The 13533-nt window shown below is 37.9% G+C and overlaps 1 protein-coding gene across 2 annotated transcripts in view; it reads left to right on the top strand.

Moving 5' to 3' along the window:
- Positions 1-7442: 7442 nt before the first annotated feature.
- PHYHIPL (phytanoyl-CoA 2-hydroxylase interacting protein like) overlaps positions 7443-13533 on the top strand; it is an 80544-nt gene continuing 74453 nt past the window's right edge. Inside the window, exon 1 of one of the 2 annotated variants that reach the window (XM_032137863.2) lies at positions 7443-7916. In XM_032137863.2, the coding sequence (XP_031993754.1) occupies positions 7811-7916 (106 nt within the window). In that variant the 5' untranslated portion in view covers positions 7443-7810. Of the gene's footprint in view, positions 7917-8361; positions 8583-13533 lie in introns of those variants that run through there. The other variant, XM_032137871.2, reaches the window with a different exon arrangement.

The following is a 13533-nucleotide window of genomic DNA, read 5'->3' on the forward strand; positions in this document are numbered from 1 at the left end:
AATGAGCAACTTCATGCTGCCTTCGTTCTTCCCCCCAGGAAAGAGAGGGTGGGATCATTTTAAATTTTAAAAAATATTTTGACTGATAAAAATTACATATATTTAGGATATACCTTTGGGTATATACCCAACAGAGGGATTGCTGGATCATATGTTCTATTTTTAATTTTTGGAGGAACCCTCATACTGTTTTCTACAATAGCTGTACTAATTCACATTCTCACCAACAATGTGCAAGGCTTTCCTTTGCTCCACATCCTCTCCAACACTCGTTATCTTTTGTCTTGTCAATTAATAGCTCTTTTAACAGGTGTGAGGTAATATATTATGATTTTAATTTAGATTTTTCTCACATTTAGTGATTTTGAGCATTTTTCATATACCTGTTGAACACTGGTACATCTTCTTTTGACAAATGTCTATTTAAATCGGGCTGTTTTCCTAAATCAGGACTGTTTCCAATTGAGTTGTTTGTGTTTGTTATATATTTTGGATAGTAGCCCCTTATACGATGTATGGTCTGCAAACAATTTTTCCCCATTCCATAGGTTGTCTCTTCATTCTGTTTATTGTTTCTTCGGCTCTGCAGAAGACTTTTAGTTTGATGTAATTTCATTTGTCTATTTTTGCTTTTGCTGTTTGTGTCTTTGGGTTTATGGCCCCCTCCAAATTACCAATGTCATGAAGCCTTCCCGTTTCCTCCTATTAGTTTTATAGTTTCAGGTATTTAAGTATTTAACCCATTTTTAGTTGATTTTTATATGGTGTGAAATAAAGGTCTAATTTCATTTTTCCACATGTGGATATCCAGTTACCCCAAAACCATTTATTGAAGAGACTGTCCTTTCCTCATTGTGTGTTCTTGGCACCTTTGTCAAAAATCAGTTGACTAAATACATGGATTTATTTTGGGGTTCTCTATTCTGTTCCACTGGTCTATGTGTCCATTTAATGCCAGTAACATGCTGCTTTGATTACTCTAACTTTGTAATATAGTTTGAAATCAGGAACTGTGATGCCTCTGGCTTCGTTGTTGCTCAAGACTACTTTAGCTCTTCTGTTTGTGTGTGTGTGTGTGTGTGTGTGTGTGTGTGGTTTCATGTAAATTTTAGGGTTGTTTTTTCTATTTCTGTGAAACGCCTTTGGAATTTTGATAGAGATTGCATTGAGTCTGTAGATTGCTTTGGACAGTGTGGATATTTTAACACTATTAATCTTTCCAATCTCTCAAGATGGGATATCTTTCTATTTACTTGTGTATTCTACAATTTGTTTCATCAATATTTTACAGTTTTCATTGTACAGATCTTTCATATCATTGGTTTAACTTATTTTAGGTATTTTATTCTTTTTGATGCTATTGTAAATGGAATTGTTTCCTTGATTTTCAAATAGTTTGTTGTTTTGTTGCTGTTGTATAAAAACACGACTGATTTTTGTATGCTAACTTTGTATCCTGCAACTTTACTGAATTTGTAAGTTCTAAGAGTTTTTTTGGTGGAGTCTTTATGATTTTCTATATATAAGATCATGTCATCTGCAAACAGAGATAATTTTTCTTCCATTCCTATTTGCATGCCTTTTTTCATTTTCTTGCCTAATTGTTCTGGCTAGGATTTCCAGTAATATGTTGAATAGAAGTGGTGAGAATAGGCATTCTTATTTTATTCTTGATCTTAAAGGAAAAGCTTTCAGTATTTTTTTTTTTTTTTTGAGATGGAGTCTTGCTCTGTTGCCCAGGCTAGGGTGCAGTGGTGTGATTTCAGCTCGCTGCAAGCTCTGCCTTCCGGGTTCAGGAGCCATTCTCTTGCCTCAGCCTCCTGAGTAGCTGGGACTACAGGTGTCCGCCACTAAATCCGGCTAATTTTTTGTATTTTTAGTAGAGATGGGATTTCACCGTGTTAGCCAGGATGGTCTCGATCTCCTGGCCTTGTGATCCACCCACCTCGGCCTCCCAAAGTGCTGGGATTACAGGCATGAACCACCAGAAGCTTTCAATTTTTCACCATTAAGCATGATATTAGCTATGGGCTTGCTATACATAGTCTTTGTTGTGTTGAGTTGCATTCCTTCAATGCCTAATTTGTTAACGGTTTTTATTTGAGAAGATGTTAAACATTGTTGAATTCCTTTTTTGCATTTACTGATTTGATCATATGGTTTTTGTCCTATAGTTTGTTAATATGGTATATGATATTTATTTATTTGTGTATGTTAAATCATCCTTGTGTTTTAAAATCCTCAACACATTAAAGCATAAAGATACTCTAAATATGAAAGTTCTCAGTTTTTAAGAAGTTATAAAACTATTTCCATAAATTTGTACTGTAAAATTAACCAAATATGCTTTCTTAATGTCGTTTTGGTGTCCTACAGTAACAATATCCTAACTTTTGGGGGTGATTTACAGTTTATAATAATACTTTTATATGCATTATGTCACTTGATCTTCACAAGTCCCAACACTTCTTGAGTCAGGACAAACAATTTGGAATATTTGGATTGCCTTCAACTGTGTTTCTGTTGATTATGAGTTTTCCTTTGCCCTTCCATTTACAATAGGGCTTAGGAAAAGTTTCCATAGTGTTACGAGAGGAAATAAGATGCACTCATTTATTATGCATTTTGTGGAGTTTGTTTCTATTTGGTTTTGGTTCTTGGCACCCTCTGCGTAGTCATAAAATCCTTAGTTGTGCCAGGGGTCGTGGGTCATTTTATTATGAATAAGGTAGACCTATGGACTAGCCTACCAAAAGGACTGTGTAGCCTACTTTGATAAAATCCTAGGCTAGCTGGAGCAATATAACTAAATACATTCGAAGTATCAGAGTTCACTAAAATAATTCAGCAAATTGGCCTAAGTATCTTCTCTTTGCAAACACTATGTGTTTAAAATTTACAGTATCACAGGAGAAATAAGAAATGTTCACAGAAGAGATAATAGGATTTTTATGTGTTTGCAAGCTGAGGGTGTGTGAGCAGAGTGATATCATTGTCAAAAAAACTAATGTGCTCCTGGGCTGCATTACAAGATGTCTGGCACACACAACAAAGATGGTGTTATTCTACTGTGTTTTCTTTTATATTCTTGTTATATTTCCACACCTGGTGTGTTTACCTATGGACCCAGAAAAATTGGAGCTATCTAGAAGAGTGTGTAGAGTGACAGAGGGACTCAAAACAATGGGATATCACAAACATTTGCAAAAACTGAGTATTTAGGCAGATATTTGAATATACATGTATAATAGGAAGGATTATTATTCTGTATCACAAACAAATGGGAAAACTAAGGCCTTTGTAGTGCTCTTATAGGAGATATGTTTGGGCTCAGAGTGAGAAAGACTTCGGATAACTTCATGAGGATTTTAATTTAATATTTATTAGGAGATAAATAACTTCTTGTCAAGGGCTTTGACATTGGAATAAGGTATTGAATTAGATATATTTAAGGCCCTAAAATTTGATTCTGATTCTTCATGTACATTAATAATTTATAAATCATGATGTCTGTAAGAGAACTATAAAGCCCCACAGAAATACAACATAAAGGTGTTTGACAGAGGGAATCATTTCAAAAGAATGTAGCATATGAGTTGGGGCTCGGATGATTGGTAGGATTTTGATTATAAGAGCGGACATCTGAAGCTAACGATTAAGTGATGTTGAGTGTATGGGGATTGCAACTACATTGCAATTTAGGTATAAAAAGGTAGAATTTTCATTTTATCTAAACTGATTCGATCATCTTCATGAAATCTCAGTCACTGACAAACAGGGGAGGGGAAATAATGTGTTGTTATTGTAACCCAGAAACCTGGGTTCATTCAGTATTTTAAGCAGTTCCTTAAAGTTCAGGTTCATTATGTTAAGACCCTCGGTCTCTAAGATTTCTACCTTTCCCCTACATCTTATTTTAGATAGTATCTGGAAATATCAGATAGCCCTAGACACCATTACTTGAGGCATTGGGACAAAGGGTCATTGGGTTTGAACAGGTCCTTCTGCCTCCTCTGGTCTCTGAGGTGACATTCCTCATATGTCTAGTTGCTTCTGGTCTTTCACTTGAAGTTGGTAGCAAGAGATTCACGGTCTGTGCTTCAGGGCCTGGTGGCCATCTCTGATGGGTGGGTCTCATCTCTTTGGTACTTTAGACATCCCTGGTCTAGAAGGTCCACTCCATAGTCTTTGCTAAAGTGTCACCTTGCTCTTTTAACACAAAACTTCAGAGAAGATTGGATAGCTCTCAACTCAACCACCTTCTGAGTACTGCTGGAGCCAAGAGAACACTTCCCCTTAGCCCTCTGAAGGTTAGCTGAAAATTACTGACAAGAGGCAGATTAATAGGAGAAAAGGCATACAAATTTATTTGATCATAGTTTTACGTGAAATTTGAACACCACATTTCCAACAGAAGCCTTCAGAATGAAGACCCAAAGACACAGGGAAAATTGACCATTTTAATCCCTAGGTTCAACAAGGTATGAACAGTCACGAACAAATATGACTGGACAAAAGGGATATGACCTAATACTAATAGATTGAGTGGGGAAACCCAGAAAGGCCTGTCTGTCTAGATTCTTCTTGACCTCTCTGAGCATGCACTTCTTCCTTTGGCTATGTGGCAGGGCCCTCTCTGGAATGAGGATCTTATGACCTTCAGTTAAACAAGGTAGGTAAGATAATTTCTTTATGGCCAGTTTTTACACAGAAAAGCAGAAAAAAAGTTAGAGTAATATTTTTAGATTTTATGGCTGGCTTTAGGGAAAAGGAATTGTGGTTTCTATAACCCACCTTGGGGAACAGGGATTCTAGTTTCTTATAGCTAGCCTCAGGGGAAAATGAGACTGAGAGGCTGGAGGTCAGAAGATGAGAGGAAAAATTTTTACTTCTGAGGCCTTTTTTTTTTTTTTTTTTTTTTTGTGGAGGAGGGGAGTATTGTTTTCTGAGTTTCAACAGTACATAGAAACTTACAGCCCTCTGGAAAGTCAATGCCTACCCTGTCTCCGCCCTGTTCAAGGTTACTGGAATGTGGTCCCTGCTCAGCCGGATATCTTCCCAGATATCTGAGAACTGGGAAAGTAATTTCTTTGTCCTTGAGTTTTCCCACACCAATCTGGGTATTTCTAAAGCCACAACCCCTCACCCTACATCTTCAGGGTGGGAACAGTAAAAATGTTTCTGGTTGTCTTTCTCGAGCTCTTCTACCCCTTTCCCATAATTCTCCAAGCCAAAGAGAATAGGATTTTCTTCTACTTTACCTACTTCATAGCCACCACCTTCCTTATATCAATCTCTGGCTAAATCCTTCATACTGGACTAAGATATGTTGTCTTCACTATGGGAGAAACCCTATCATTTGGTCCACCAGCCCTAGCCTTGATATGTTGAACCATAAACAAATTTACATTTTATGTCTTGACAATGCCTTGATTTGAAGCCTAAAAACTCGATTTAAAAAATCCTATATTTAATATCGAAAGTTAAATAGTAAATATTTCTTTTGTATTTTTTATACAAGAATCCAAATCCTCAGCAGAAAGGTGCCTTGGACTGATTAAGGTGTATACTCAGAAAGTGACATTAATACACTTCTTGAAACATTACCCTTTCTGATTACACAAATATTCTAGCCGACAAATCTGATCATGCTAATTTCCTATTTAAAGCCTTTTTTAATAATTTCTCATTCCCTTAAGATAAAATCATTTTGGAGATCTTCCTGACCATCTAATCAAGGTTACAAACCTCGTGTGTGCTTCTACAAGCTCCCATACTTCCTCCTTCTTAATACCCATCCTACTTTTACTTTTTCAATATATATCTTTCTTGATAAATTTGAACTCCAAATTTTCAACACACAGCACAGTGTCCTGGACATAGGTACTTAACAAATATTTGCATGAGTTTGAATTAAATGTATGTCATATTTCTTACTTGTAAATCAGTAAATTGTTATTCTAGTTTACACAGTTCCTTTTTTTTGAGATTTATAAATTTGAGACTACTCTAAAAAATGAACCCACTGTTGGGCTTACAATACCAATTTCTAGTCCTACAGAGCCAGGCTTTCAAACACAGAAAATTCACCAGTAAGTACTCTCTTGTCATATCCTTTGACAAGTAATAATTTACCCTCTCCTTGGGGACACCCCTACCTTAAGACAAGAATTCTTTCAAACTTCAAAAACATCCATCTTCATTAATAAGTTCATAATGAAGACTTTTCACTTTAAGATGCCTAATTATCTTTCACAGATATTTATGAAATTTCAATTGTGCCAAGATTTTTCACAGGCTTATTTTACTTTAAGCTGGTCCTTCCATTTATTGAAGCTTCAATTAACTAGACTTCATCATGTTATGGCTAAATGGATGTGACTAGAAAGAGCAGCATACAGACATCTATGTGTAAACTGTTACTTGTTAACATTTATGTCTGAAATGGGAAATCAATAAAAGGGAACTTATATTAATTTATAAGCACATTAAGAAAAGAGGGGACACTATTTTTGATCCCGAGATAGCAACAAAACTAAAAACTATTCCAAAGAAGCAAATGGGAACAGAGGTCAATAGGCTGTGACCTCTATTTTATGTTTAAAACGTTTGCACATCCACTAAGTGCACTGCAGAATCTTAAATGCAATTAAAAGCAATGGGCATACAAATTTAGGGTAGCTTGAGGAAGCACAAGTCAATCTTCATTAGCTATCGTAGCAAAGATTCCTTCCAAATCCATAGGAGCAGGTGCTGTTTATACTCCCTTCATTGACGCCCAGAACAATGGCACAGGGTGAGCATTGAATACTTATTTGCTAGGCGCATGAATGAATGAAGCTACGCGGCGAAGGCAGACTGGGTGGCTGCTGGTCCCGTGGCTGTTGGCCCCGCAGCATGTCTACCGCCTTTTCAGCAGGCTTGCCGCATCTCCTCATTCCCTCACCTTTCTGGCAGTAAGGAGTTCCCACGTTTGCCCCGCTTCAGGGTCGGGGACTGGCAAAATGCTGCCTCTAAACCCCTCCACGCCTCAGGTAATCCGCTCATTTCTCACACAGACGCAGCTGTTTCCGAGGAATGTCCGGCCGAGCCTGCAGGGTGCGGGCAGCGAGTATCCTGGGACCTTCAGGGGAGGAGGTGACTCCCACACGCCAATACCGTACAGAGTCCGAAGAGTCCGGGCTCTTATTTTTCCAATTCTTGGTAAACAACCAACATGCTCGCCCTCGCCTCCCCGTGCAGACACCTCAGGGCCAACTCGGGCTTCGCCAGGCACCGAGAGCAGACAGAAGACGCCAAATGGCTATCACCAGGAGAGAGGGCGAGGCAGACCGCGCGGCGTATAGCGCCCGCCGTTCCCGCGCGCTGGGTCGCCAGACGCCTCACGCGCGAGGTTGCCTTGGCAGTGGCTCGAGGGCAGGTGGGGGCGCGTGCGCGCAGAAGGGCGGGGGAGGGGCCGCCGCGCGCCAGCAGGTGGGCGCGTTCTCCCGCGCGCGTGCGCGCGTCGTGCCCTCTCCCTCACGTTCCCCGCGCGCCGCGTCCCCTCCCCGCCGGGAGCGCGCGCTTCCCGTCCTCGCGCCGGGTCCTGCTCGGTCTCTCAGAGCCACACACTCCCCGGAGCTCCTGCCACAGCTGTCGCCTTCGCGGCGGCTCTCCAGCCCGGCGCCTCAGCCTCGGCACCGCATCACCGCGTCCCAGGCCTCCTTCCCTCCCTCTGCCACTCCCCCTCCCTTTCCCGCTCTTCTTGCCCACTCGGCCGGCAGAGAGAGCCTGTATACGAAGCAGGCGGGCTTCAGAGTGGGTTGGAAAAATGGAGGTGCCGCGCCTGGATCATGCCCTCAACAGCCCCACCAGCCCCTGTGAGGAGGTGATCAAAAACCTCAGCCTGGAGGCCATTCAGCTGTGCGACCGGGACGGTAAGAGCGGCCGGGACCGCGAGGAAAGGGACCGAGTTCGCGCCGAGGCGCCGGGGCCACTCTGGCTCCGCCGACGCCGCTCGCCAGGGCGGCAGGGTCTTTTGTTGTCCCCTCTGTGCAAATAAATGCAGATGTGGGTTACCCTCCGCCCACCGCCCTCCCCTCACCCCAGAAACAAAAGGACCCCGGGGCTCGCGCCTTGGCGCGGAAAGTCGCCGTCCACAACCGTGGCGCCCTTCGCCGCCTTCGCCCGCCTGGCGCGGACGAGGGCGATATTCCCGCTCGCTGCTCCTGCCCCGACGAGGCGTTTCCGATCTTTGCCGCAGTCCGGATTTCCTGGTTCTCCGGGCACTGAAGGGGAAATGCCCTCGGGATGTTTCTAGCAACCCGCTTCCCCCAACACACACACACACACACACTAGTTAGCATTCTCTTCTAGAAACTTATCATTTTCTTTTTTAAACCTCCCATCCTCAGGCTCCCCAAATTAACAAGTCTTTTTAGCCTCTTGGATTGGGATTAGGAGGACAGTTTTTCAGTGAGGGTGCAGAAAAACTGTGCATTTCAGCACCAAGGACGGACTCAGTCTTCGTGGTTCCTGGGCTCGAGTCAGACTGCCGAAAATATTGGCCTAATATTTGTGCTGTGATTCAGACTTTGTGGCGAGTACGTACCATTGCGTGTTGATATTATATCGTTTATTCTGTTGTTGAAGTTGGCAGGCTCCTGTAGAAGGAAATTGATTGAATACAGGTCTGAGCGTTGAAGACATAAGCTAGTGCTGTGTGCGGTGTGGTTAGTTAACAGTGCTTCTGGGTTAGCTGGACTAGTTAGAGTCTGCTACTTTAGTAATGTGGAACAAAACTTCATTTGTAAAGAAATCATCTGATTAGTAATTGGTTGGCCGAATAATTGTAAAATTCTACATCTGACAAAGGAAACACAGTTCACATGTTAAGAGGGCCCCGAATACTTTTGACTGTAAGTGAAATTAATGTTTAACTGTATATAGAGGTAATGATTGTAAAACATTTCTTTAACTAAAGTTATGTACAGATACTAATACGCTCACAGTAAGGTCATAAAATTTATCAGCCTAATCCAAATAGGGAGCAGAGGTCTTGTTTCCAAAGTCATTTAAATGGTAATCACTTGGTTAGGCATTGCTATTCAGCACGTTTATATCAAGCAAGCACCGAATTTGTTTATTAATAAATTTTAAATTTATTAATGTAAATTTATATTTAATAATTTTGAAACCAGAATTCAAACCTTTTTGAAACCAAAACCACTTTAATTTCTGATACAGATGTAGTATATGAATAAATAAATACACTTGCAAAGGCAGCTTGTATTTCCTTTATTCTTAGACTGTTTTAGTCACCATGGTAGTAACTGCACGTATTTCTGGTATCTAAAAACATTTATCAGTTTGGTATTCCATATGTAAACTTGCATGATTATAGACTGTAAAGATTATTTTTAATAACACATAGGAAGTCATTTGGATTTTAGTTTAGACTTTTATGAAGTGACTTTTTGTAATGTAACCATTGCAAATTGTAAATATTTTCATTTTCTTAGATTGGTTTGAGAGAAACACAAGACTAATAAAAGTAGACTTCATTTTTATTTATTGCAATGATAAAGCAAAAGCTCATTCTTGTACTCAGTGGAACTAGGCATTCATTATTGCTCTTCAGAACCCAGTAATCTCAATACTTAAAACTGCATTTACCACGTGTTTCAAAGATATTAGGGAAAATTTAAACTTTTTAATGAAGTTCACAGAGTTAAGAGAGTGCAAAAATTAATGCTGTATTTACTGTGATCCCCTAGAGGAGTAGCTATTTTATTCTGGTATTATTTTTTAGTTGTTTCTTTTCAAATTAGGAATCCCACAAAATGAACAAATTATGTAACATTTAATTTTGGGGAGGGTGCTGGCACTAAGTAACATCTATGAAAATTACTATTTGCAGACTTCCAAGTAATTTACATAGACTAATTAAATAGGGTTTTATTTTATAAAATAGCATACACCAACAAATACAGAGAGCTAACTCTTCTACTAGAAGATGTATAAAATTTGGAAATACTTTGTTTAGAGATGTTGTTAAATGCTTAACTTATTTTGTTATCCTATCTTACATGTCAATTCCAAAAATATTAACTTGGCTTCATAGGAATAATTTAGGGGGAGTAGTGTTGTTTGTTTTTAGTAGAACAGCGTAGGAAATGTTGCATTAAATTTGTCAAACAGACCTTATTTAGCATCATTTTGTATTGAGAAATTTTCAGCTAGATGCTTTTTACTCCCTTTGCTTCCCTCCTTTCACTTTCTTTCCGCTCAAGTCTCATTATTTTACTTCTATAACGATGTAACATAGAAAAGGATGTGGCAGAATATGGGACAGAAGATCTATTTATGTGTTTAAGTACCTAATAAGAGCTATATTTCGTAATTTATGATAGAATACATTTGTTTTGTTTGCTCTTTTCTTACTTTATTTTAATCTACTGTTAATTTGGTGATGAAAAAAAATGAAACATTAATTCCCTGGAAGTGGAATAAAATAGAATAGGGGAAAGTATAGTTATGTTCTCCAATCAGAGATATTTTTAATTTTATAATGTTTTCATACTGTATCAACCAAGAGTTATGCCTGCTGATGAACATAACTGTGTATCTCTCTTATGTTTCGTTGAGTTTTTTTTGTTTTTGTTTTTGTCTGTTACTTGCCTATTTTCCTATGAATTGATGATTACATTATCAACAATAATTCAATTTTTTTCATAGTTTCTAAAAATATTTAATAGTTTCTGAAGAATATGGGTTAGAATCCACATGATAATATAATTGGCTTTTCAATTAAGCAAGACAGTTATACACACACACACACACACACACACACACACACTACCTCATGGATTGTCTTTCCTAGGCATGTGTACTTTGTTTGCCAGCACCTGGTCCTTGCCCAGGTATAACTCTGAAAATATACTGTAAATCTACAGGCTTCTATTCCTATTGCAAGTAGAAGAGTATTTTTGTTTCTCCATCTCTGCTGTGCTGAAGTATACTCAAATTGCATACATGATATACTTTTATTATGACTTTTCAAATAAAATGAAAGAGAAATTTTCTTGTTTGGAAACATTAATAATATGGGAGCCCATTTACAGTTTGATAGCTACTTCAGACCTTCACTGACCTGTGGCAAAACAGCTCCCACCCCACACACAGAATTTTATATTACTTGTGCTTTTCATCTTTTAATCATATATATATATATACACACACACACATACACACACATATATAATATATATAGAAAAATATATATATAGAAAAAGTATATATATAGTATATATAGTATATATATAGTATATATGTACATATAGTATATATATAGTGTGTGTATATATATATATATACACATATACACACACACATACACTTTTTCTTCCTCGTTGAATAGGAAAGATTTATCTACATGTTGCCTTACATGTATCTAAGCTGGCTCCAGCTTTGTTATAGTAAGGAAGAAAATACATAATTAATTTGTTTTAAAACATTTAAATCTACCCTCAAGGCTTCGTGGCTTTAACAAATATTATTTTCATGAGTAGGGCACTTTATGACTGCGCAGATAAGGTATAAACCATAGGGTTTATGATGTAGTCAGCAAGGAAACACACTGGAAAGAAATTACACAGAAGCTAACAGATTTCCTTGTCTTTGTCTCTAACAATACTTATGTGGAAAAAAATGGAGGAAAAAAAGATTTTATCTCTTTTACTTATTTAAAAAGATAAATTTCTTTGAATGTTGAGTTTATCAAATTTATTTAAATTATAAGTCAAGACCTCATTTATGTTATTGGCATGTGAATTAAACAAATTTTAACTTTGGAAATAAAAAGTAACAAATGCTTAGTAGCACAGTGATATTAGATAATCCGTAATGGCATTTTCTGAAGCAGACGTCTAAGAGGAGTACCCATAACTGTTACCTTTAATAGTCTTTATTACAAGAATGTAACGTAGTCATTACTCAGTCTCAGTGACATGCAGTATAGCATAGTGATAATACCATTTTAGATCAGACCACCCTTGTTACAATATTGGCTCTTGAAAGCCGTGTAACCTTAAATTACTTAACTTGTTTCAGCCTCAAGCTTTCTTATGTAAAGTGGATATAATACCAATCCTGTAGGATTGTTTAAATAAGTAAAGTATTACTTTCATAGAATTTACCAGTCTTGATATTAATACAAAATAGACAGTAATAATTATTATTCTGAATGGAATATTGTCCACATAACTTCTTGAATTGAACCACTGCTTTTTAAAATTTCTTTTTTGCCAGTGTCTAGGTCCTTGTCGTTTTTATTAATTTCAGTTACATGTTATAGGAAATCGCTTCAACTTCATGAGTAATTACTAGAATCTGTAAATTCTGAATTTTAAAGAATAGTAAATTTTGAAATCACAGTTATAGTACTCTTATCTTTTACTTCTCTTTTACCTTCCTATCAGTAATATCTTTATCACTTAGCCCTAAAAATTGTTTTCAGTTTCTAGTTCAAATCTGCCGTTTGCTATTTTTCATGCACCTTGTAACTTGATGGTTGCTTTGTTTAGGTATTTGCCTTAGAGCCCTTCTCTGTTCTTAATTTACAATGTTTTTCTTTATTAACTTTTTCCAAGGATAGACATGTACTAGGACACATAGCGTGTAGATTAATTTCTTTGACCCAAATATGACTATAGAGATATTAGTGAGTGTGAAACAAAACAAAAATAAAATAAAAACTAAAAGAAACAAAAAATTTGGAAACCATCAGATTGTATTAAACCAATTCATATTCTTGGTAGGGTTCTAATTCATTCCCAGGGAAGACCAGGAAGTTACTAGAGCGAAAGTTACATCAAAGGATATGTGACCAGACTCCCTCCAGTGGTAGAATGACTGATGTGTTGTAAGTTTAACACTGGCAACTTACTTTGTTGCCTAGGTAGGCCCTGTCAGAAATTCACTCTCTATAGAATGCTATTCAGACAACATTCAAATTACTTGGTTTTATCTCTACTGATATTTCTCCCTCAATTAGGCCCAATCTTGCTTTTTCCTCTAACTTATGTGAGTATACTTTCCTGATTACTTTTATATTTCATCCTGGGCCTCGATAATAACAGCAGCTATGTCACTTATTGCAGCAAGCATAAATCCTTCTACTTTCTGGTTTTCCTTTTCTGCCTTTCTTTAGTAGATGCATAATATAAGTTTTGCCTTGTAGAATGTGCCTCTTTCTTGGATTTATTTTCCATTTCTGTTATATTTCTGTATGTGAATCTTTTTATCTTTTATTAATTATTTAAATTCTATTTTTACTATAAAACTTATACCTCCTTTTTAAACTTTAAAATATTTCATTATTATCATTATCATTATTGAGATGGAGTTTCGCTCTTTCACCCAGGCTAGAATGCAGTGGCGCAGTCTTGGCTCACTGCAATCACCGCCTTCTGGTTTCACGTGACTCTCCTGCCTCAGCCTCCCAAGTAGCTAGGATTACAGGCACCCTCCACCATGCCCGGCTAATTTTTGTGT

The sequence above is a fragment of the Hylobates moloch genome, unplaced genomic scaffold (assembly GCF_009828535.3).
Source record: "Hylobates moloch isolate HMO894 unplaced genomic scaffold, HMol_V3 SCAFFOLD_3, whole genome shotgun sequence".
NCBI lineage: Eukaryota > Metazoa > Chordata > Mammalia > Primates > Hylobatidae > Hylobates > Hylobates moloch.